At 43.0% G+C, this 23,188-nt stretch overlaps 1 protein-coding gene across 5 annotated transcripts in view; it reads left to right on the forward strand.

The window, feature by feature from the left end:
- Positions 1-12: 12 nt before the first annotated feature.
- CUNH16orf70 (chromosome unknown C16orf70 homolog) overlaps positions 13-23,188 on the forward strand; it is a 56,513-nt gene continuing 33,337 nt past the window's right edge. For 2 of the 5 annotated variants that reach the window (XM_019535648.1, XM_019535646.1), the window contains exons 1-3: positions 15-234; positions 8,768-8,850; positions 18,885-18,968. In XM_019535648.1, coding sequence (XP_019391193.1) covers positions 171-234; positions 8,768-8,850; positions 18,885-18,968 — 231 coding nt within the window. In that variant the 5' untranslated portion in view covers positions 15-170. Of the gene's footprint in view, positions 235-7,229; positions 7,314-8,767; positions 8,851-18,884; positions 18,969-23,188 lie in introns of all 5 variants that reach the window. The other 3 variants (XM_019535645.1, XM_019535649.1, XM_019535644.1) reach the window with 3 other exon arrangements.

Below are 23,188 nucleotides of genomic sequence, written 5' to 3' on the forward strand. Positions count from 1 at the left end.
GCCGGGCCGGGGGTGACCGGGCCCCGCCGTGACTCAGCAGCCAGCTGCAGGCGGAGCGAGCCCCGGGCCGGGGAGGGGTGACCGGCGTCTTTGTGCTTCCCCGCTCAGGACCGCCCGCCCGAGCCGCTGCGTGAGCCTGGGCCCGGCCGCCCGAGCCCGACGCTGAGCCAATGCTAGATCTGGAAGTGGTTCCCGAGCGCTCTTTGGGCAACGAGCAATGGGAGTTCACCCTGGGTAAGTGCCGGCTCGGGCGCTGTGGGGATGGGATGGGATGGGATGGGGTTCCTGCTCTTGGGGCGCGGGCCTGCCGCCGCTCTTCACTTGCTTTGCCTCTTATTTACCAGCTGCCCGGTGTCCCTCCTTCCGGAGCCTCTTGTTGGCATATTTTACCTGTCATTCGAAGAGTTCCCAGAATAGACCAGGGGGTTGCATCCCTCAGGGATGAGTAACGTCAGTCAGGTGACAGGGTGCTTGGTGCAGGGCTTTTGCCCATGGGGATTTCAAGTGAAGAAATCCCCATGGATTTCTGAGAGGGCGTTGCAGCCACCTCCTGGAGTAGCTGAGTTGTCTTCATTTTGTACTGGGGAGGAAACAATGGTAGAGTAAAATGCTGAAGGCACCTAACGTCACTTCATACCTTCAGCATGTTTTCCGTGCTTAGATTTTGTCTCCTTTAAAAGATGCTTCTTTTTTTTTCTCCCTTCACCCACTCTTCTTCCCCCACTCCCATTTGGAGAGCCAATCTTTCCAGCACTTGACGGAAATTTACTTTGCTTCCAGAGCTAACTCCAGGCGTTTGCACACAGTGGTGGGTTTTACATGGTATGGAATTGAACAGCTGTTTAGTTTTCAAGCCTGTGTGTCTAGTGCTGTAAAGGTTCAACCCATGGCTATACTCTGCACTAATCTTAAAGCGGTTCTGAGTGAGCTTATTTTACAGTTGCGTCTGGTTTTGGCATTAGGTTCTTTGCCCATAACTTCTTACTGTAGATACTACAGGTTTCTGAATCACTCTTGGTTAAGATAGTCCTTTGTACACTAGCATTTCTTCTGTGTAGAAGCCAGTGTGTAGACACTTGTTTATCTAACCTGCTCAGAGCAGTCTTAAACAATGTAAGAATGGCTTTAGATGTTGGTACCACATCTGTGCTATTACTCCCATTAATGCAGCAGTGAGTGGAGGCGAACCAGTGGTGGAAAGGAAAGGAATCATGGACGAAATACTCAAAAATCTTCAAAGGGTGTCTGTTAGGACCAGTCCTACAACTACCTGTGCCTACATGGAGCTCTGACTTTTTTGAGGCTTCGTGTTGGTGCAGAGGTTCACCAGTGTAAAGCTCATTATGGGATTGTTGCCTTAGAGTTCTCCCTGAACTGTTTTTTATGGGTTTTGTGCAGCATAATTAACCCCAGCGTTAAGTAGGATTTAATGGCTGATTTGAGTGTCGATATGGTTTTTGGAAGATAACTGTAGTAGCCTTCATTTTATGGTGGCTGCCCCCATTTTTTGACTGAACTATAAAATTGTCTCTCAAATAGTTTTTCAGATAGGCATCCTTTGATTAGGGTAGCAGCCCTGTAGTTGGGAATGAAGAGGTACTTTTTTGTTGTTCGAAGTCCCCTGTCTCCAACATGTTACTGAATTGCATTTTGAGGCTGATGCTTCATTTTTGTTCTCAGTCCAAAGTCTGAAGTTTCTTCCTTTTTTTTTTTCTCTTTAAATATAAAGTTTGATCCAATTCTTTTTGAACACCTGAATTCCCTATGGCACTGGATGGGGGAAGAAAAGGTTGTGAAAATGCTTGGCTCTAGTTCTTGTAGTTTCTTAGTACATATATGAATGAATACATTTAGCATCTTTCACGTTATTTCAGTGTTTAGCATTTTCATTCTAGTTAACTCTCTAGTTTGGGTATCTTTTGTGTTCAAACTGGGGAAATAATTGGAGGTATACTTGCATTAAAATGTGCCACAGAGCAATTACAAGTCCTAAAAGCAGATTTCTGTATTCTCATGTTTATAGCTTGTTGTTTAGAGCACAACTCTGTGACTTTATACAGCAAAACAAAGGTATTGGTTTCTTCAGACTAGTATCTCTTATATGCTAAATCAGGGGTTGGCAGCGTTTTTGGTTGGCGTGCCAGAAACACCCCAACCCCATTCTTCGACATGGCTTGCCAGGGGCAGGCCACAGGGGAGCCACGAGCCCAATCCTTGTCAATGGTGGCAGCTACACGTGCACCTCTGGGCCAACAGAGGTAGAGGGTTTGGAGTTGTGCTGCCTCAGTCCCTTCTCCACCCTGCACCCTGAGGCACATGTGCAGTCGCCACCAGCTGATGCTGGGACTCTGGAGCCTCAGTACTAGCCCTGCACCTCTGCTGGGTGCACATTGCCTCAGATCAAATGTTGGGACAGGGACCTGGGGCAGCGCAACCCCAGTCCCTTCCCCCACTGTCCACCTGGAGGCACTCGTGCAGTTACCACCAACACAGAACCTGACTGAGGACTGTAGGGCCCCGTACAGCTCTGGGCAGTTGTAGCAGGCAGGCAGCAGGCTGCAAATGGCTGCACTGGGCTCTGGATCACTGACAGTAGCTTCATTGTGGTGGTAACTGCATACATGCCCCTGGGCAGATGATGGGGGAGTGGCTGGTGTTGCACTGCATCAGGCTCCTCCCCTGCTGTCCACCCGCTGGCACAAAGCCTGGCTGGGGCTCTGGCAAACAGCTGCACTGGGTTCAGCCTCCTATCTGTAGTTGGCCCAGGCTTTGGGTAGCTGGTGCCAGCCATGGAGCCTGGGCTGCTTGCAGCAGGACTTGCAGCCTCCTAGCCACCTGCTGGAAGCAGCCTGGGCTCCATGGTTAGCAGCAGCTGCCCAGAGGCTGGGCTGATGGTGGTGTGTTGAGCAAGGTGGCCTTATGTACCATGCTGTGGCACACATGCTGGGGGTTGCCAACCCATGTGCTAAATGTTCTCTCTCAGACTCTCTAACCTAGGAGTAGGCAACCACTGTCACATGTGGCACCTGAAAGCATTTTGCTTGGCATGCATACTTTGGAAGGGCCAGGGACTGTGCTGCCACAGGGATTGGTCCCCTTGAAGCTTCCCTGGCATCCACCTCTGGCACATGAACATCTTAAAAGTTGAGGTTGCTGGTGTTTTGGTACCCGTCCCAAAAAGGTTGCCAACCGCTGCTCTAACCTGTTGGTTCTCACCGTTTTTTTGAGATAACAGTTCTCTCTGTGCTAATGGTAGGTTGCTGTTCCTACCTCATGCTGTTACAGTTTTGTATGACCTTAAATGATCCCTGTATTTCTGTTAATCTGAACATCTCTAAAATCCACTTTAAAGTATTTGCATATACTAGGTACGCTTATTTCACTGTGTGTGCACTCACTGTTTGTTTTCTTGTATAAAAACAAGCAAACAAGGAAGTGAATTTTTTTCTCTCTTTTTTTCACCCTGCAAAGAACAAATTATCCTGTCAGTGCAGTCTTATAGTCAGGGATCCTGGTTTCCTCTGCTTAAAAATTCCAAGTCCTCTGATTTTAAATCCCACAAACCTGCATTTTTCTGTGATTTAAAATGCAAAGCATATATACGTGTGTGTGTGTGTATGTATACGTACACACACATTCACACACACCAGTTGAACACAGTGTTTTTTAATATATTTACATTTTTAAAGCAATTTGGAAACCTACCAGTGTCTCAATAATTATAATAAAATACGTTCTAAATACTGCAAAAACTTTATTATCTGGCACCCATGGGGGATTGGGGTACTGGATAACAAAATATGCTGATTTAATTGAGAGGCCCAAACAGGTGTCTTTACCTGTTCAGGCCAGTGTCCCTCCAGTGGGCCCCGAGGGACAGGGAGGCGGGCCCCGCGCAGCCTGCTATACTCTGGGCCGTTGGGCCTCGGCAGCACAGGCTGCTTTGTCCCAGGCTGTGGGGGCCCAGCACAACCAAAAGTACCACGGTGGGTACTCCCGGTTGCGCTTTTACCTTACAAACCGCATGCCGAGTAATAGAGAATGCCAGCTTGTAAGGTGCTGGTTAAGGCAGCTTTTACTGTACCTATATATTTTGGCATTTGATTTAATCTTCTTTGTCATGGAAAATCAGAGCTCCCACTACCCCCATCGCTCGCAAGGACATTGGGTCCAGCTGTGGCTGTCCCTCTCTCTTCCTTTGTGGCTCTGAGCAGTCCTGATATGTTGGTGTCCTGCCCCTGCCCCTGTTATTGCCCCTCACTGCTAAGTCACAGCCCCCTCCAGCCCCACAGGTGGCCCTAACTCCTGACCTACAGCCCTCTTGGCTCTGTGGGCATACTACTGACCCATATGAGAGAGGGGTACAGATGATGCACTGGAGCTGGGGGGCCACATGCTCCCCCCCCCGATTTCTGCACCCACAAGTGGTGTGCAGGGTGTGGGGCTACAGCTGCGCCAGATCACCTGCAGGCAAAAGCTGCCTGGCACAGGAGGGAATACCATGCTACCATAGCTGCTTACAGACATTTAAAAATTAAAAAAAACGCAACCCCAAGCAAACCTTACTTTACCAGAAGAAGCAGTGCTTTAGTCTGACCCAGCTCTGCATCATCTGTATAGAGTGGGCACTTCAGCTGGGCTTTTTGATGCTTTTATCTACTGAACCAGCTAGTAGATTAAAAGCGCCAAACAAGCCCCACTAAAACACCTGATATATATAGATGTTGGGCAAGCAGAGTGCAACTTAAGGCACTGCCTCTTCTGGGTATGTGCTGGGCTCCAGGAGCATGCCAAGTTTATAGTAAAACATTGTTTTGGAAGTGAGGGAGGGGTTGGTTTTGGTTTGGGGGTTGTTTGTTTATTTTTATTTTTTAAGATCAGTAAGCAGCCATAATTCACAGTTCAGCTCATGAGGCGTGAGATACTATTTGTGTGACCTAGGGGTTTAGAGGAGAGAACTAAATGGCTTGCAGATCGCTTGCATTTTGTCAGTGTGGGTGATATTTAGCAGAGATTTTCTGTTGGTACTAAAATAGGTTCAGTTCTGCCAGGGGAGAGAATGGTTGGGAGCAGTCACGTAAATAGATTTCTGGCAGCCAAATGGTGTTCCTGTGAGCTGTGACAATTAGATCTACTTTGAGTAGAATTAGATGACAGCATGCTTGAAATGCTGATGCCTTTGTCTCCCTGGTGTCATACCATGGTGGGAGGTGATTATAGGAAATGCCGGGAAAACTTTAGACAGGACCTCAGATTCTGTTCCTGTCTCAGGTGCTGACTCACTGTGAGACCAAGGCATAAGAAATTTACCTGAAGATTGAGTCTTCTGGTCATTTAAAAATGACTGTGCTACCCCACTTCCTGCACCATCTTTTGCCATTTTAGAGGAGGCAGATAAGTGAGCACTTACTGGCATGAGCTTTCTATTCTACATGGTATTCTATTCAACATGGTTTACCATTTTTGTAGCTATTTTTTTTTAAATTCCTTTCCTAAAATAGGACAAGGTGCACCTTTTACTACATTATCCTCATTCTCTTTTCTCTGTCCTTCTCTCAGCTACCCATTGTAAAACATGTCAGTCTTAGAATTTTTACTAGATATTTAACAACTGAGGGCCTGAAACAACTAGCTTGAAACGAGTAGCTAGATGGTACTTCTTTTCATAGGCAGTGCATACATAAAAAGTTAGCCTTGTCATCCTAGCTGTTGGATTGAGGGGGGTGGGATAGTGGGATGCCAAGCTGTTGGCACTAGATTACACTTATGGAACCTGTATCTGAATTTGGCTAGCTACTACTGACTGATGAATTGGTAGCCATTTCTGCTCGCATCTGAATGCCAACTGACTGGCAGAAGAGAAACAACCTTCTCTCTTCTCTTTCACCACAGAGCCTCCTTGTTGTGGCTGGGATGGGTGGGGATGTTTTGTTACTTAGTCCCTACCTTGATTTTGTTTACTGCAGGAGATGGGTGGGTGCACTACCCTCCACCTGTGTTTCAGGTTCTTCTCCAAACTATGCTGGGAGTACCTCTGCTACTATTCAGAGCTTTGCTAAGCAGCACTACAGTAAATCAACCTGGTTCTTAATCAGTGAGAATTAACTAAAAGCAGTCTGTTTTTCTATTGTTTGCACCTGGGGAAAGCTCTGAGTAATAAGAACATTAGCTGTCTCAGAACCTTTTTGGAACACAGGACCTCGGAGTCTATTTCTGGATCAGTTTTGAAGGTAGTTTTTGCAACAAGAAGTTTACTTTTTTCATTTTGAAGTTGATGCCACTTGCCATGGCCACATGGAATCTTTAAATCTGAATTGAGCCTTTGAGCCTCAATGTACTTAGTTTTTTAAATAGTTTTTTCACCTCTGCATTTATGTATTTTTCAACTTGAAAGTATTGGGTTTTGAGAATCCAAAAACTAGGTACTCAACATATATTGCAAAGTAACCTATCTTTGCATGTATGTTATGAGATTTACTTAATGCCTGGAATGTGCTGGACACTAGCACCTTTTGACATTAAAAATCCTGTGTCAGTTATTTAGCTTATATTTTAAAGGTGCTATTTAAGAGGTAATATTCATCTTCTAAGAGTATTTTTAGAGTGCTTACATAAGAATGTTTTGCTTGTCTCCTTGATAATATGAAACATCTTTATATCATTACAATAATACTGAAATGTAGAAATCCACAAGCATTTTTTTCAGCCCAGTACTGCTGATCTATTTTCCACCTATTTACCCTCTCCATTTCATATATCACTTATGTATTAAGTTTGAAAAGCTTACATTTTCCCTTCCTTGACTGATTATGGAAGTTCTTCAGTTCTCCCAAATCCTGTTGTTTATATGTGTGAACAAGTGATTTTTTTTTTCTTTAATTGAATCTGGATATCCCTTTTGGCAGTTCTGAGCAGTGCCAGTGGCTCAGCTTGTCTTTTTCATCTAAAATAATAATAAAGAAGAAATATCTCCCTGGAGTCCAGTTTTCTATTTATGATTAAATTTGTTCCTCATAGTGATAGGTACCTCGGGGAATCTTTTTTTAACAAGATTTATATTCAGTGTTTATAGCTCGAACACTTATATTATTAATCTATAAATGTGTCTGTTCTTGCAAAACTCGAAGCCATAATTCTTTATCAGCACAAGTTGTGGTATGGAGAGAGTTAAGACGTGAGAGTTTGACATATTGATAAAAATGTGTACATTATCTCTGGTGTTGTTACAGTAAAGCTTCATCTGTGTAGTGAATTGAAAATGGGCTAGGGGCATTGTAGTGAACTGAAGAATGGCCTGGGGGCAAGGGCGATAGTTAGGTATTCATTAAGAATAGAGTTAATACCCAGTAACTTAAAATTTGTATATGAGTATGAGACATTGAATAAAATAATTACCAAATTTTCCTGAATGGAGACACTTGGCTTAAGACAAACTTTCAAAATGAGAAAATTTAGATAGAGGCAGGGGTTGTCAATAAAAATAGGCAAATTAACATGTGGCAATCAGTTCTGTCTCATGTTAGGTACCAGATTCAGACGTTGGGGCTATAATATGTGCACATCTGGTTTGCACACGATCACATTTCATTAAGAGACACAGTTCAGGCTTTGTTTTCACTGCTGAAAATTAGCTGATACAGCAGTATTCTGTATGCACAGTCACTGTTTAGCATCAACCCAAAAGGTATCCACTAGTTTTACAGGCTACAAATAAGTGCTCCCTAAAGTGGTGTTGGAAAACAAATTGTAGCAGGGCTTTTATTTTCATTAAAGCAGATTGTAACACTATGTTGATTGTACTTCCTTTCCTTAACTGAATCTGCTGAACAGTTTCTTTAGAAGGCACTCGCATTTATTTAGCAAATTCATCCTAACTGGCATCCCTGGATTTGCATCATTGACTTGCATCATTGATTGGCCCATAAAAGTTCTCCTTCTAGTTTATTATAATAAAAATCTGACAAAAAATATTTTCCTCTGCATTTCACTTGTATTGTACAGTTGCTAAATAGGTTACCAGGGATTGTTAAATGTCCCCTTGTAAGGGACTGACACAAAAGTCTGTTGATCATACCCTTTGGCTTCAATGAGTTTTGGATTGAGCTATTAAAAGGCTACCCTGTGATTCTCAACAAGATGCATGAGATCCTTTTACTGTGCAGCTTCCTTATTAGCAGTTCTACATCCAGATACCTTCATATGATTCACAAGATAAACACAGAGATTTCAAATAGTAATCCTGAGTGTCAAAAACATTCTGACCTGTAGTGGTATTTCTGAGTTCTTTGCAACAGAAGAATTGCTCTAGTATTTTTCTATACTCAAAAAATGAATGAAAGCTAAATGCTGGCATTTTCCAAGGGATGCCTCCAATCTAGCAACCTTGAGAACCACTGGCAAATTGAATCCCCCAGGAAAGGCTAATTAAATAGAAACCTGCTCTATAAAGGTTGAAATGTTGAAGTTTTCTTACACAAGTTTTTTGTCTTTTATTTTTGCCTTTGGGGATAATCTGTCTGTCAGTCGGTTGCTTAGGTGCTGGCCTTTCTGTTCCAGAAACTTAGGCTTATGCTGAGATAAAGACCAAAGTAGGTTTATTTGTTGGCTTGCAAATCTTTATGTTGTAATTTTACTCTTACCTGATGAGCCAGTATCACCACACCTTTAGCTTTAACCTGTGGCCACATCACTGACAAAGAGTTGTTGTTGTGTGGGGGGGGTGCGGGTTTTGGTCAGATTGGAGAAATATGATTGTTTTTATTTGCAGGAATGCCATTGGCTCAGGCCGTAGCAATTCTTCAAAAACACTGTCGTATTATCAAAAACGTCCAGGTTCTCTACAGTGAGCAGGTGAGTAGTGAAAGATCTGGCCAGGTTGTTCAGGTAATCGCAACTAAGCAATAAGGTTTGATGGGGTGTGGTGTTATGTTATGTTAGTAGTTATATTGTATGTATTGTTCTGTGCTTTACACTGGGTGACATTAGACAGTTGCCACATTCTCTAGCACATCATATCATTTCAAAGGAGCATCTTAAATGTTGGGTGGATTTTAACTCTGAATCTTAAGAACTGACAGGAAGTATTTTTATTGTCCTCCCCAAGGGTTGGTATTGTCAGGCCTCATTTGGCAAATGCTACTCTCTTGCCAAATATTTCAGTGCTACTGGAGCCTTTGGAAAATAATGGGGAGTTGGGAAAGGAGGGTTGCAATCTACTGAGTCTGAATGTGAATTAACTCAAACACGTAGCCTCTGTTTTGAATGTGTATTTCCTTTTTATAGTCTTTCTTTGTTAAGCATAGAAAAGGACTCTTGCAACTCTTCTCTCTTAAATAGCTGGGTATGATTTAATTCCAGTCTTTATGTTGTTACTGTCAAGTATTGTAAAAGCAAGATGCTTATTACTTCCTACATTTACACTGGGTGCAGTGATGGTGAGCCCACTGGAAATGCTGCTTCTGCTCTTCCTCTGTGCATCTGCAGTTCTGCCTTCAAAAGTGGATGCAGTAGTTTAAACCAGTTTGATGTTTGAATCATGCAAAAGCATGTTTTGAACATTACCAGGCGCTAAATTTAATTTCTATAATTTTAAGTTCCATCTTGGTCTAATTGTCATAATGTGCTAAAAGAAAATCTATTCATTAAGTGCAATAAAATGCATTTTTGTACCTGACACACCTTGAAGTGAGAAAGAAAGGGAGATTTTGGTTTGTTGAGGAGGGGGAGGGTAAGGAAGGAATAAAACCAAACACTGAAAACACCTGTAAAAGTGACCTATTCATCAGCTTGCAATATGTCATCACATGTATAGGAAGGAATAAATATAAAAGGTTTCTGAATTTTGTCCTTGACATCATTTGAATTTGTATCAAAATGTTAAATACTGAGATAGTAATTTTTGTACTCATTGTACATTAAATGACAAGGGAGAATCCTGCCTCTTAGGTTTGCTGTCAGCAGGGCCGGCCTGTCCTATCCTTCGGAACCTGCAGCTGCAGGGGGTCCCGCAGAGCTGGGCAGAGAGGCCACGGCCCCTCCTGCATTTGGTGGTTGCCTTGTTTGCAGTGTAGCCCACCCGGCAGGTTGGTTGTTTAACTCCTCCCCCCATGTCTGGTGTACTGGGGTGTTCGTTTACCAGCATTTTTGTGCCGTGGGACAGTAAAGGGGGCCCCGCACAGGCTGATTTGCCCCAGGCCCCGTACCCTGCTATGGTTGGCTCTGCCGATGGATCAGGGAGCCTCAAAAAAATTGTGGGCCGGCCCTGGCTGTCATATTTTTCATTAATTGAGTCATCCCTTTTTTTATTTCGGATTGTATAAATTGATGACTTTGATAATGACTGAATATTTCCTTTGAAAAGTTAGCTCATTACAGATGGTCTTGTACTGTTTGTAGTTAGTGTGGACATTAACATTAGTTTAAATGTCCCGTTTTCTTGCTACAGTGCACACCAGAATTTCATCTGGATTGATTTAGAGGAATAATTGGATTTTTTATTTTTTTTTAATTTCATTTTCTAACATGGAGTGATAGAAGGATTAATAGTCCAGTGCTAGGAAGCATAATACACCACTAGCTGACCTGTATTCTTTTAGAAAAGCTACACTGAGACTGATCATTTCCTGCCTCTTTCAAAATGGAAAATCTTTATTCATATTTGCTCTTTGTGCAGATTTTCCATATCTTTGTCTCCCCAGATCATGCATACAAAACTAGAAGAATGTCTGATAAATGCAGTACCAAAGATAAAAACATTTTGAGCTTTGTGAGTGGATGGAAATACAGTTGGTGTCTCTCTCTAATTGTGCTATACTAAACTCTGCTGCTATAATGAAGTTTCACCTTATAGCTGACTGTAGGGGCATCCTTGCCCCCATGTAGTTTTTCACAGAGTTCAGTGGTATAATAAATAGGAAGATTCAGTGCCTTGAAAGAAGTGTCCTTCATGCTGGCTAGTTTAACAGTTTTATTTTTAAAACTATCTTCCCCTCTGTTTTGAAAAACATATAACTTACATTGTGGAATTTAATAACTTAGTTTAGATCAGCAGTGTTCTATGTATTTGGTTCAGCAAGCCAGATGAGTGGCACAGGGCCTGTGTGTGCACTAGATTCCTAAGCATGGGGTCCATGGATGCCATTTGGTGCACCAGCCTGACACCTCCCACCAGATCCATGCATAGACTGCATGCACCAGCCCAACCCCATGTGTGAGGCTGTCATCCAGAATATGGGGTTCCCCACAGGTCTGGAAATTTTGGCAGTTGGGGAGCAGTGGCAGTGTTAATTGTTGCAGCTCCAGGAGCAATTAACCCTGCCACCACTCTCCGGTTGCCAAATTTCTGGACCTGAGGGGTGCCTCATGGGCTGGTTGACGTGGCTCCATGGGTCAGATGTCTCCATTGGTTGGGATGATTAGTGGGGATCTGGGTTTTTCTGTGGGGAAAAATGCAGATTTTCTCCTTTAAAGGAGAAATACTGTGGGAACCCATGGATTTTTTTCCCCTTGCAGTCTACCAGAGTTCCAGCCTGCAAGAGGCTGCTTGGGGCTGGGGTGAGTGGGATGCAGGGGGTGCCATGTGTGTAAGTGGTAGCCAGGCAGGGTAGTGGAGAGCAGGTCCCTTAGTTCCCTCTAGGTAAAGTCCATGGGAGGGAAGCAAGCAATTTGGAGGGGGCACGCTCCTCCATCCCCTGATTTCTGTGCCCACAGTGGGCTGTACCCTGGCCATTGGCCAAACCAGCTCCAGGGAGGAGCTGCCTTCATGGCATAGCTGGTGGAACCTGGTGGGGAGGGAGCACCATGCTGCCATAGCTCCTAAGGTGAGACGACACCCTGCCTGCCGGGCAGCAGCAGGGATCATAACTCCATGCTGCTGTGCCTCACCATGGCGGTGTGGTGCTCCCTCCTGTGCCAGATCCCCCCTGCTGGGCTGCAGAGGCAGCTCCTGTCTGGGGCTGGTCCAACCCAGCTGCAGCTGTGCACCCCATTGTGGGTGCAGAAATCTGAGACATGTGCCCCCTTCACTGCCCCCCATGCATCACCTCTGCCACCCCCCATCCCCTTTTGGGGGGTGGGTGACTGTGGTTTTGGAGTGAGGGGCACCAGCAGGACCAGGAGACAGGGTGATTTATAAAAACAAACAACCCCACCCCCAACCAAAATCAAATGCCAAAATTTACAGGTGTTTAGAATTTATTTTATTATAATGATTGAGGCACTCATAGGTTTCCAGATTGCTTTAGAATGTATTAAGAAAACATTATGTTCAACTGCTTGCATTTAATTTTAATTGTGGAGAAATGCAGACTTTGGGGTTTAATCGGAGAATTTGGGCTTTTTAAACAGAGAAGACCAGGATCCCTGATAGTCAGGTACACTGAGATCTTAATCATGTACACCATGATTCCGTGTTTACTTTTCCCTGTATTCAAAAGCTAGTCAAATAAACCTGGCACTGACAATGTAAATTGTAAAGGGTTTACTTTTAATAATGTACAAAGGGGATGCACAGACTAATTAGCCCCTTTCTGTAACTGTTAGGTAAGGAATATGTTTAACTCTGGTTTTTAATTGCTCAATTAATGCATCCTAAATTTAAAGATATCTGCATTTCTAAGTTGGGCATCTAAATCTCATTTGTACCTTTTGAAAATATCTTCCTTTAACTTTTATAGCCTCAGAATTGATGTCGTAGGTGCTTCTATTCCCCAGAGTCTTTTGTGGATTGGTGATGTTGATAGTTGATAAGGCATTGTAAGTAAAGCTTTTTGGAAGGGATTCATCCCAAGGCACCTCTTGAAATTTTCCTGTCATACTTGAAGTCCTACTTTCAGTACCAGAAAAATCACACAAACTTAACTGGTGTCCTTGAAGCTTTTTACGTCTGGCTGTGTAATCTGCTATGGGAGCAGATGTACTGCTGGTTGTGACAATTATCAAGCCTTCTCTTGGATCTTTTTTTTTTTTTGTCCACAAGGACACTTTCAACTATCACAATATTTTTGGAATGAGTTTATAAACATTTTGACTAGAAACTTCTAACCTGGCTTAAATCATCTTTTGGATAGGAGGTACTAGAACCAATGACATACAAGACCTGTCACTTATAGGAAAAGCTTTTTGGGTATGTTTTCAAAACAATACAGCAAATGTTATTAACTCTGTATATACAGCAAAAGCTTTGTTATCCAGCACTTTATCAGCTGGAAAGCTCCACTAACCATCATCCGAGGAACACAGCAAAAGCAAAACTAGAAGTCCTACTTCTGGTTTTGCTGCCGCGAGCTGAGTTCTTCATTTCTTCAGCCCACAGCCCAGGGCAAAGCAGTGTCCCCTGGCACACTGATGCCAGGGAGTACACTGGATGGTGTACATTTGATTAAGCGGCATATTTTTATTAACCAGTATCCCCCATTCCTGGTTTTGCTGTAACCCTTTTTATTTAATTTTGTAAGGCAGTAGAAAAGATCATCAGAGCCAGCATCCATTTGCTCTTTTACATGCATTGTATAGATGGTTGTTTACAATCAGTAAGTCTTAATGCTATTGTCCAAGGCAATGAACAGTAAGACCTGACCTGGAATAATGCATAAAAGTTTGCTTACACATGTTCAAGTATTAACAGTGAACTAGGTATGCCAAAAGGCTGTTGATATAATCGGGGAATTGGAGAGTCCTGACTGACAGAGCATATCTATATAGGTTTCCTCCCAACCCTGGATCCCCTATTGACAAAATAACTCCTTCACTCTTTGCTTAGTGGGTGCACCAGAGACCAGCAGTTCTGCCACGGAAAAGCTGTCTGTTTTACCCCAGTGCCAACTGTATTGCCTTACTTAGGTTCTCTGTCTTAGCAGAGCCCAAGAGCAGTACTGGGTAGTGTTTAATGCTCTCAGCTGCCCACCCCTCTTAATTATTGGTGCCTGAGGACTAAGCAGGAGAAAGTACACAAAGCTAGTTTGTTTGTGGAAGACCTGGGATTGTGAAGGGAAAACCTTATGGCCATGTCCTAAAAGGACTTGACTTGTTTGGCCTAGTAAAATGAAGGATGAGAAGGCATGAGAGGTGTTTTCATTATATATTTCCAGGGGAAGAAGAAGCACAAGGGAAAGACAAGAGCTATTTACGTTTAGTGTGCCAGAAATATCAACTAAGATGAGCTATCTACAGTAAAGGGTCGCTGGAAATTAGAATTGATGCATAATTGTCAGAAGCTGCTTTTCAGGAGTAGCTTCCTGATTAAGGCTTGATAACTTTTATGAAAGGGGTTGAATGGTGTAAATGGTGTACTGGTTTGTGGTAGGTGTGGACAGGAGTCTGATTTGGGAGGTGCTTTCCAGTTCTGATTTCTGCCACATCACTTATTGTTTGGGTAGAACTGAACTGCTTCTCTAAGTGCATAGAATGATAAAGAAAGCAAATGTTTTGTTGTGTGGGATGAGGAAAGATGGCTTCTATTTCTTTTTCATAATTGAATGGCTACTGTCAACTGATTGCAGGTACTAGGATTAAACTACCTTATATGGAAACAGATCCCTGCTGGTATTCCTAGTAAGGGCATTTTTTGTGTATTATAATAGCAGTTAAAATGGAATATTCTGTAATTAGGGACTTACTTAATTCGTGGTTTTCTGGATTTTGTGGAAACTGCAAAATCTGGGATTGTCTGCAAAATCAACAAAAAAAACTCCTAATGAAAGTACAGTGCTGGCTCCCCAGTGGGAGTCAGCAGTCTGTGCTGCCAGGAGGGGAAGGCACCAGCTTGTGGGGTTGCACAAAGGAGAACAGACAAGATGACTGCTGCCCCCTTGTCCTTCCCCCCACTTGGGGCCTCTATGCCAATCAGTCAAGGGACAGGATGACATGAAAGGCAGCCAGAAATCAAGATGGCGGCTGCCCCCTCACCCTTCTTCCCCCCCCCACCAGGCCTCTCTGCCAGTCAGCGCCAAGGGGCAAGGCTGCCATAAAATACCTGTGAAATCTGCTCAGCAGCTACAAAAACCCCTTTGTCTCCCCATGATTTAGGTAGGGTCCCTATTTATAATCTGATCTTCCATAATGTAAACTACATGTGGTTCTGCATAACAACCAGTTTCCTAAATGCAACATATTCCATGGTTTTCTCAGCATGCATTATTTCTTACATTGTATGTACTGGTCTTAACACTGCAGTCTGTGCAGCTTTCCATAGCTTCCATTATTTAAATAAAAAGAAACTTCTATGAACCTTTTTCCCCAGCTTTGGCATAGTATGACAGTTCACAGTATAACAAATTGAAAACTATCAAGGGAAACATTGAAGGAGGTATGCTTCCCCCCCCCCCCAAAAAAAAAAAGCTATGCATCTTCATTCGCTGATGAAAAGCAACATGCTCTTGGTAGTTTATGAGAAATTTGTGTTTAAGTGTGAGATTCTGTTGCATAGGATAATGTTAGGACTTCTCTCACCTATTGGCCTGTACAGTTGGTCTGCTTTAGTACTCTATTCCAACTAAGCCATGATGATGGCACGGGTATAATTCATCTCCTTGCTGCTATGGTAGTGTTTTTACAGTGCGTGAACTTCTCTTAGTACTGCCGCCTTTCTCCCATTCCATTTGAGCTTCTCTAGAGCAGTAGTCTCCAAACTTTTTTGATCGCGCACCCCTATCAGTAAAAAAATTTTTGAGCTTGCACCCCCAATATCTGTATATTTATTTATTTATAAATTTTATATGCATGTACTGCTGTACTAATATATTATGTACATTATAAAACATAGGCAAAAATAGAAATTAAAAAAGAGAAAGATGAAATACAATTTTTAAAATATTATTTTTTTTATTAACGGTACAAAAAAACTTTTTGCTTGTGCTAAAAAAAATATTATTTCGTTTTTACCTTGTAATATGGCTAACAAAGAGCTTGTACTAGGAGTAGGAGAAGTGTCAGCTTTGCCATTTTCTTGCTGTTCGCTTGTGCTCGCATTATTAGTGTCATCTTCAATCCACGGTTTCTTTGCAGGAATCTTTTTAAGCCACTTGTCCATTTTGTGAGGGTTAGTTTAGTTAAAACTAGACAATGTAATTCATAAATCCACTTAACCGGGCACACGTAAACTGCAATACGTTGCAATATGCTGAAAGCGAACGAACGCTTCTTCCCTCAGGATACCTCACGTACTGTACATAACACGTGACCGGGGGGAGGGGACGATGGACATGTGGAAATTTTATGCATTTCAGGTGACAGACCTCTTCCTGAGGGGCCCGAGCACCCCCACATACTCGGTGCCTCTGGAATACCCACACTTATAATTCAAAGGTGTCTGTACCTCCATTCAAAATTTTTTAGGGATCTGCAAATGAAAAAAAAGTTGAAACTCACTTCTCTAGAGGGATGGGATCAAGGAGTCCTATGCTTGATGTCCCATTTTGTACTGTATTTTACTTATGTAAGATTGAGTATAAAATTCCAATCAGCATGGGGGGGGGGGAGGCTTCTTGTCTTGCACTTGCATACAAGGAAACCTCATTAAATGCATCATCTAAACTGCCAAAAGCAGCTTGTGCATACCATATTTACTCAAATAGAAGACAATTTTTTGTCCCCAACCAACATGGGGGGGGAGGCTTCTTGTCTTGCACTTGCATACAAGGAAACCTCATTAAATGCATCATCTAAACTGCCAAAAGCAGCTTGTACTGAGTAATGGAAACCACCTATGAAGGTAATTAAATGTAGCCAACACCGAGTGTGACTATAAAACACATAGCCTGTAATGGGCAAACCATACTGTCCCTTGGCTATAACATAAACCTAAGCCATCTGCCTATAATAACATTCCAGCCACTCTGGGGTTTCTCAATCTCTCACCAGTACCGCATCATTCATTCATTCAGGCCTCTTCTCTGTTCTTACTGCAACAGAGTTCCTACCCCTTTGGCAGCCAGCAGGGAACTGCTTGCCTGGCTTCAATCTGGGAGTTATATGGGAGCCAGGCCCTGCCTCTTCCGGTCAGCTGACTCCCACCGGTTACCCTGGCAACACAAAGTTTTGTGTTGACTGTTTACAACCAAAGGACTGGGTGAGGCTATAAGGGTATGGAGGAGGCCTCATAGGGGAGCCACAGCCGTGTGGAGACCCCAGAGAAGGCCCAGAGAGGGGGAGCGAGAAGCCTCAGAAAGGGGGCTGTGGAAAGCCAGAGTGCCTGTGGGATGCAGCTGAGAGATGAGGGCTGCGGCGAGCCCAAGTGCCAGAGAGGGCGCAGAGAGTGAGATAGACCAAACAGCATCTGGTACATCTGCAAGGCTTGGGGTGTGGTACAGGGGTGGTTGGAGCCACACATAGCCCATAAGGCTGGGGTTTTTGGAACTCCATTATAGAGGCAAGATGTGACGTAACTGAAGCACCGTGACCAACAAGACGAGAGGCAGCCTCCCTTTAAAATATTTATGATCAAGACATGGCGGGTGAGAATAAAGGGTGCCTTATAGACGAATTGGACACGTTGAGGAGTGCTAGGAGAGAGCACGGCAACCTTAGGGGCCCCTGCCTGGTACAGAGTAAATATGGTATATTCTAACACTATTGCCTGCTCCGTGTACCAACCTTCTTCCTTTTCCCTCTTTACAGGGGGTGAAGTTTGAACAGTAGGTTTCACAGTATGGTGGAAGCTCCATCCTTGGGGATTTTCAAAACCCTGCTAGACAATACTTTTGCTGGGATGGTCAAGTTGGGGCTGGTTCAGCTTTGAGCAGGGGTTGGACTAGATGACCTCCTGAGGTCCCTTCCAACCCTACCTTTCTATGATTCTATGTAAGTGCGAGTGTTTTGGGTACTATGTGCTCTAATAGGCTGCATTAGAAGCAACTTGCTGGGAGGTATAGGCAGCAGTGATGATAGAGAGAGCTGCTACCACCATGTCTCTAAAAACAGATAATTTTATACCCTTATTCAAACTCCACTAAAGCTAATAGAATGTCTCCTGTTGACTTCAGAGGGCTTTACACTAGGCCAACAATTTTCAACCAAGGTGCTGTACTTTTAAGAGTGCCATTAACACTGTTAGGTATGCAGACATGTGCGCATGATTCACAGATTAAACCCAAAGATTTCAAATAGGATTTCATACTATCAAAACATTTTGACCTACTGTGGTCCTTATGAATTCTTTGCAACAGAAAACTTGATTTATTATTTTCCCATAGTCAAAAAACAAGTTAAAGGTAAGAGCTGACATTTTCGGAGGGGTACCTTGAGTCTAAAGAGGTACATTGAGCCTAGAGTCTAAAAAGATTTAGACCTAGTGGATTAGGCCCTCACCGTTACAACTCCGTAACTAGGAAAACTTAAAATACAGCATAAGAGTCTGAAGTCTTCCTTGCATGGACTGTCTACTGTTTGTGATGATGTTTATTGTTTGAAGTACACAGCCCTCCCTCCCCCACCCTTAATATTGCATATAGTATCTAGCCTTTCCTTCTAAATGACGTGCAGTTTTCCTTTCCACACAGTGGGCTTTTACACATCCATGAAGACACTATTACAAGTCTCCTGCGTGTATTCAAGGTTTTTTAGTTCAAACCCAAAACTTGCCCTTTTCTTTTTAAAACCAATACACACTGCCTTCCTATTTGGTTCGGAACATATGCAAGTGGTGAATCCTTACCAAGGACACTTATTTCCTTTTAATATGAAGAGTAAAAGGGGAGGAGGACTGATGAACTGTGCTTTGGCTTATGCTTATTTATAGAACCAAACAATTGTTTTCTGTAAAAATAGAAAATCATAGACCAGTTATTTGGGAAGGATAGTTCTTAATTTGATTTTTATATATGCAACCTGGACAGCTTAATAATAAATCGTTAAGTGAAAAGCTGACGTCACTTTTGTTTTATTTACAGTCTCCTCTCAGCCATGACCTCATCCTTAACCTGACTCAGGATGGAATCAAACTGCTGTTTGATGCTTTCAATCAGAGACTTAAGGTAAAATGATAACTAGGATAGAGTCTAACCTAATATGATGATTGAACAGATGAATCCAGTTATTTATATGCTACACACAATGTGCTCTGGAAATAATTGGCTATATTGTGAGTTTCAGTGGCCAAATGTCATATTTGTAGAAATATTTAATGTTAATATATTCTGTTGGAGACTATATATAGATGCCATAAAAAATACTTATTCTAACAGGATCTGTTTTCACTTGTTTTAGATTGGAGCATATGCTTAAAAGGACTTGACTGATCAGTTTAAACACAGGATCTAAGTTCAGATGGATTACTGCAGTACAAGTAGCTGTAATATTGGGAGGCAGGGTGGAGTCTTCACCCAATTGCTTTTTTTTCTTGCTGTTTTACTTCTGTAAATCCTTGTTCCCACCTCCACCCACCCTTTAATTCCTACTTTTAGGTGAATTATGTTCATAATAAAATCATGTGGCCACTGGTGTATGTTTACTCTCAGAAGGCCAGATAAAAGGCTTGTGTAACCACAAACTTTACCATGGAGTTCAACTGCATTCTTAGAATCTAACCCAAAAGCTTAAGAGCCTCAGCCTACCAATCCCCCTCACAGTTCACTGAACACGTTGTTACTTAAACAGTTTGTATACAAAGAATGCTTTTTATATTCACCATTTTTAGTAGATGACAAAAGTAGCCTCTGCATGGAATCTTGGGGGGAAAAAATGCTACTATTAATGTGATGTGATTGGTGAGTACAGGTGTAGGGCTTTGTGGATATTTGGTTGCTAGTATGAATTGAATAGCATGCTCTACAGTCCTCCTTCAGAAAAGGTTCCTCCAAAAAGAAGGGCACCTATACACGTGAATTGAGGCTGCTCTAATGCACTGTAATTACAGTGTGTCAGAGCAGACTTGATCAGTGCATATACAGATTAGGCATGTGCCTAGGGCCCTAAGTGAAGAACGGGTCCAGTTGTGGTTATTTTACATGTTCTAATTATTGAGTGAAAAGAAGTAGGGGCCCATGAGTTTGTTTGCTTAGGGCCCGCTAAGGGATTAATTCAGCCTGGTCTGCTGCAGCAGGGTAATTACCAGAGGTGCACCAATACATCAGTCCAATATCAGATCAGCACTGATGTAAAGAAAATTGACTGTATCAGAAATCGGCTTTTTTTTGCCCGAGGTAACCAATAAAGGTGGCCAATAAATTCTCCGTGCACATGCGCAGCTACAGTGTAGTTTGTAGGGAGGGAGAAGCACAGCCTGGCAGCTAGGAAAGCTGTGTGCAGCTGGTAAGTCTGTTGTGGTGGAAGGGGTGGGGATAGGGAAGGGATGTGGGGGGCACAGATCAAGGCCCCTACGGTGAGGGAGGGAGCAGGGCAGGCACTACCCGGGAGGGGCACAGGATGGAGCTGCGGCGGAGGGGGTGGGGAGAGGCTCCTGCTGCTGCTGCTGCTGCTGCTGCTGCACACATCCCAGGAAGGCACAGGGGGCATGGGCCCCCCAAATCTGTGTGGGGCAGGGTGGGCTGGGGCTGGGGCTCCGCTTGGGGCAGGGCAGGCTCTTCCTGGTAAGGGTGCTGGGCTAGGCTGTGCTCAGGGTGGGGTAGACGGCAGTGCTGGGAGGGACAGTTGGGGGCTGTGGCAAATTTTGGGGTGACTAGCCCCCCTCCCCCGTGGTCCCCTCTCAGCACCGGCGCAGCCCCAGCCTGCACCAGCAACCTGTCCCATGCAGATCTGGTGGCCCCATGCCCCCCATGCCCTCCTGGAGTATGCATAGTGGTGGGAGTTGCCCCACAAACAAACCACTGCTCTGTCCCACATCGCACCCCACTGGGTGGGTAGCATCAGTCCCATCCTCTCTCCCTTCCCCCTCCCCTTCCACCACAACAGACTTACCAGCCAGACACTGCTCTTCAACTGCTGGACTATGTCTTGGAAATCAGATTGGTATTGGCTGACATACCTCCTTAAAAACTGGCTATTGATATTGGCCCCAAAAATCTCAATTGGTGCACCCCTGGTAGTTACTGCACTCCAGCAGACTCCAGCATCAAATGTATCGGCATCCCTGCACTGAAAAATGGTGGCAGGGGCACTTCAACAAAACCTCATCAAATGAGCTTTAGTTAAAACACCCCACTGCCATTTTTCATGACGGGGACGCTGATACACATGATGCTTCAGGCGCTTTAGTGAAGTGGCTCTTGGAGCCTCTCTAATTAGGGTGTTTCCCTCCCTCTCTCCAGCCTCCCAGGGTACATGTATAAATGCTACAGGTCTGTGTCATGCCTCTCAACCATTGCTAGGGTAATATGTGATAAGCTGTCCTTTTTATCCATGGCTATGCCTGGTTGACAGTTTGAAGAGCAAAGTGAATAAGTTGAGTAATTTCCATTAGCGCAAACGCTTCTTTAAAGATAGTTAATAAAAATAAGGGATGAGGAGATCAGTTCATTCAGATTTAAAATATTCTCATACTTGTATTTATATTAAAACGTAAGCATTTTAACAATTTAAGATTTCTGTAGTATTCTAAAATACTTTGCATTCATATTTTGTAGATGTAGATTTTCAACATTAAAAATAACTTGTGTGTTATGCAGAACAATTTTTCATTAAAATTTAAATTGGATTCAGTTAAACTCTTCTTTACCAGAATAGTCTGGATTCTAATGCATAATTGAGTTGTTGAAGCGTCTGGTCATGAAATCACTTATGTATTAACAGTATTTTTGTTTTCTTCAAAATGGAGGGTTTACTGCTATTCAAACAGTGGAGGTGAGCCTAGGTTTTTCAAATAAATACCTTTTAAAGCTGTTCCTATATCTGATGGATTACCTTTTTGCGGTGGAAGATACTGCATTTCTTTAGATATTCTTTCCAATAGAATAATTTCTTTAAAGTAACTAAGCTTGATGAGACAGAAATAATCATTTCAAGGATGTGTTTCACTTCGTGCCATTTATTTGAACCTCTGAATCTCTCTCTCTCTCTCTCTCTCTCTCTTTTTAATTGAGAAAATTTATATATTCACCAATTCTGTCTCTGCACAATTTTTGAGACACTGGGATCAGTGCTGGAATACCAGTAGCTCTAAGAAACATTTAGGAGCTCCCTTCACTTTTCTCTTTCCTCCATCATGTATTTTAACTTAATCCATTTTTTTCTTTTTTTAAACATGAAGATGATGTGGCAATTAGTATTAAACTCATCTGCTGTGGCATAGTTTAGTGATCCACGAAAAATATTTTGATTGTTTTTCTTGTCTCTAATTGTAAATTGTATAATTTTCAGAAGAAATGTTGGCAAAGTTGTAAAGGAAGAGGGGTTTTATCTGTGTGCTGTGAAGTTCTAAGTGATATTTGTAAACTTTTTTCAGTTTTTATGTAAAAAATTGTGTAAAATTTAGTACTTCTTGCAATAAGTTGTGTTTCTCATCCAAGAAGAGTGTAGATGGGGGTTTAATAAAAAAAAAACAAAGTTACCCAAGCTGAACAGTTCATTGGAGTAGCATGAGTAGGACATGCCTGTTTCTGTATGCAGTAGTACACAAGAGTGACTGGACAAAATTATGTTTGACTGACCACCTTTGACTCCACAGAGTGAATTATCATGTACCATTCACAGCTGGATCAGCTGAGGAAAGGCTTACAGGAGGATTCAGCATAGGTGTAGAGCAGGGCTTGAATTTGTGCCTCTAGAGTGGTAACAGGATGCCTTAACTTCACTACTTCTATGGGCTGGCATGTGGGAGCTGGTAAAGATGACAGAGTTCTTATGGGTTCCACTACTGTTCCAAATCCAGTGGGTAGAAGAAAAATTAGAAAAATAAATGTTAAATTCATTCTGCTTCTCGAGTAGTCTGCTGCTACCAGAGCTAGAATCTTTTAGGTCGTTAGGATAGAATTGAAAATAAACTTTGCTAAAAGGTAAAATACACAACGAGGACTTTTAAAAAGTAGTGTAAATGGACAGTGGAAAAACTGTCTCCAGTAGCCAGTTGCATTCCAGAGATTTTAACCTATTGTATGAGTTAGCCAGAGGCTGTTTCATAGTTTCTAGGGTCGGAAGGGACCTGAGCAGATCATCTAGTCCGACCCCCTGCCATGGCGGGAAAGAATACTGAGGTCAAACGACCCCAGCAAGATATTCATCTAACCTCCTCTTAAAAACCCCCAGGGTAGAAGCCTGCACCACCTCTCTTGGAAGTTGGTTCCAGACCCTAGCCGCCCTG

Source organism: Crocodylus porosus, unplaced genomic scaffold (genome assembly GCF_001723895.1).
Source record: "Crocodylus porosus isolate Cpor-Errol unplaced genomic scaffold, CroPor_comp1, whole genome shotgun sequence".
In the NCBI taxonomy this organism is placed as follows: Eukaryota; Metazoa; Chordata; order Crocodylia; family Crocodylidae; genus Crocodylus; species Crocodylus porosus.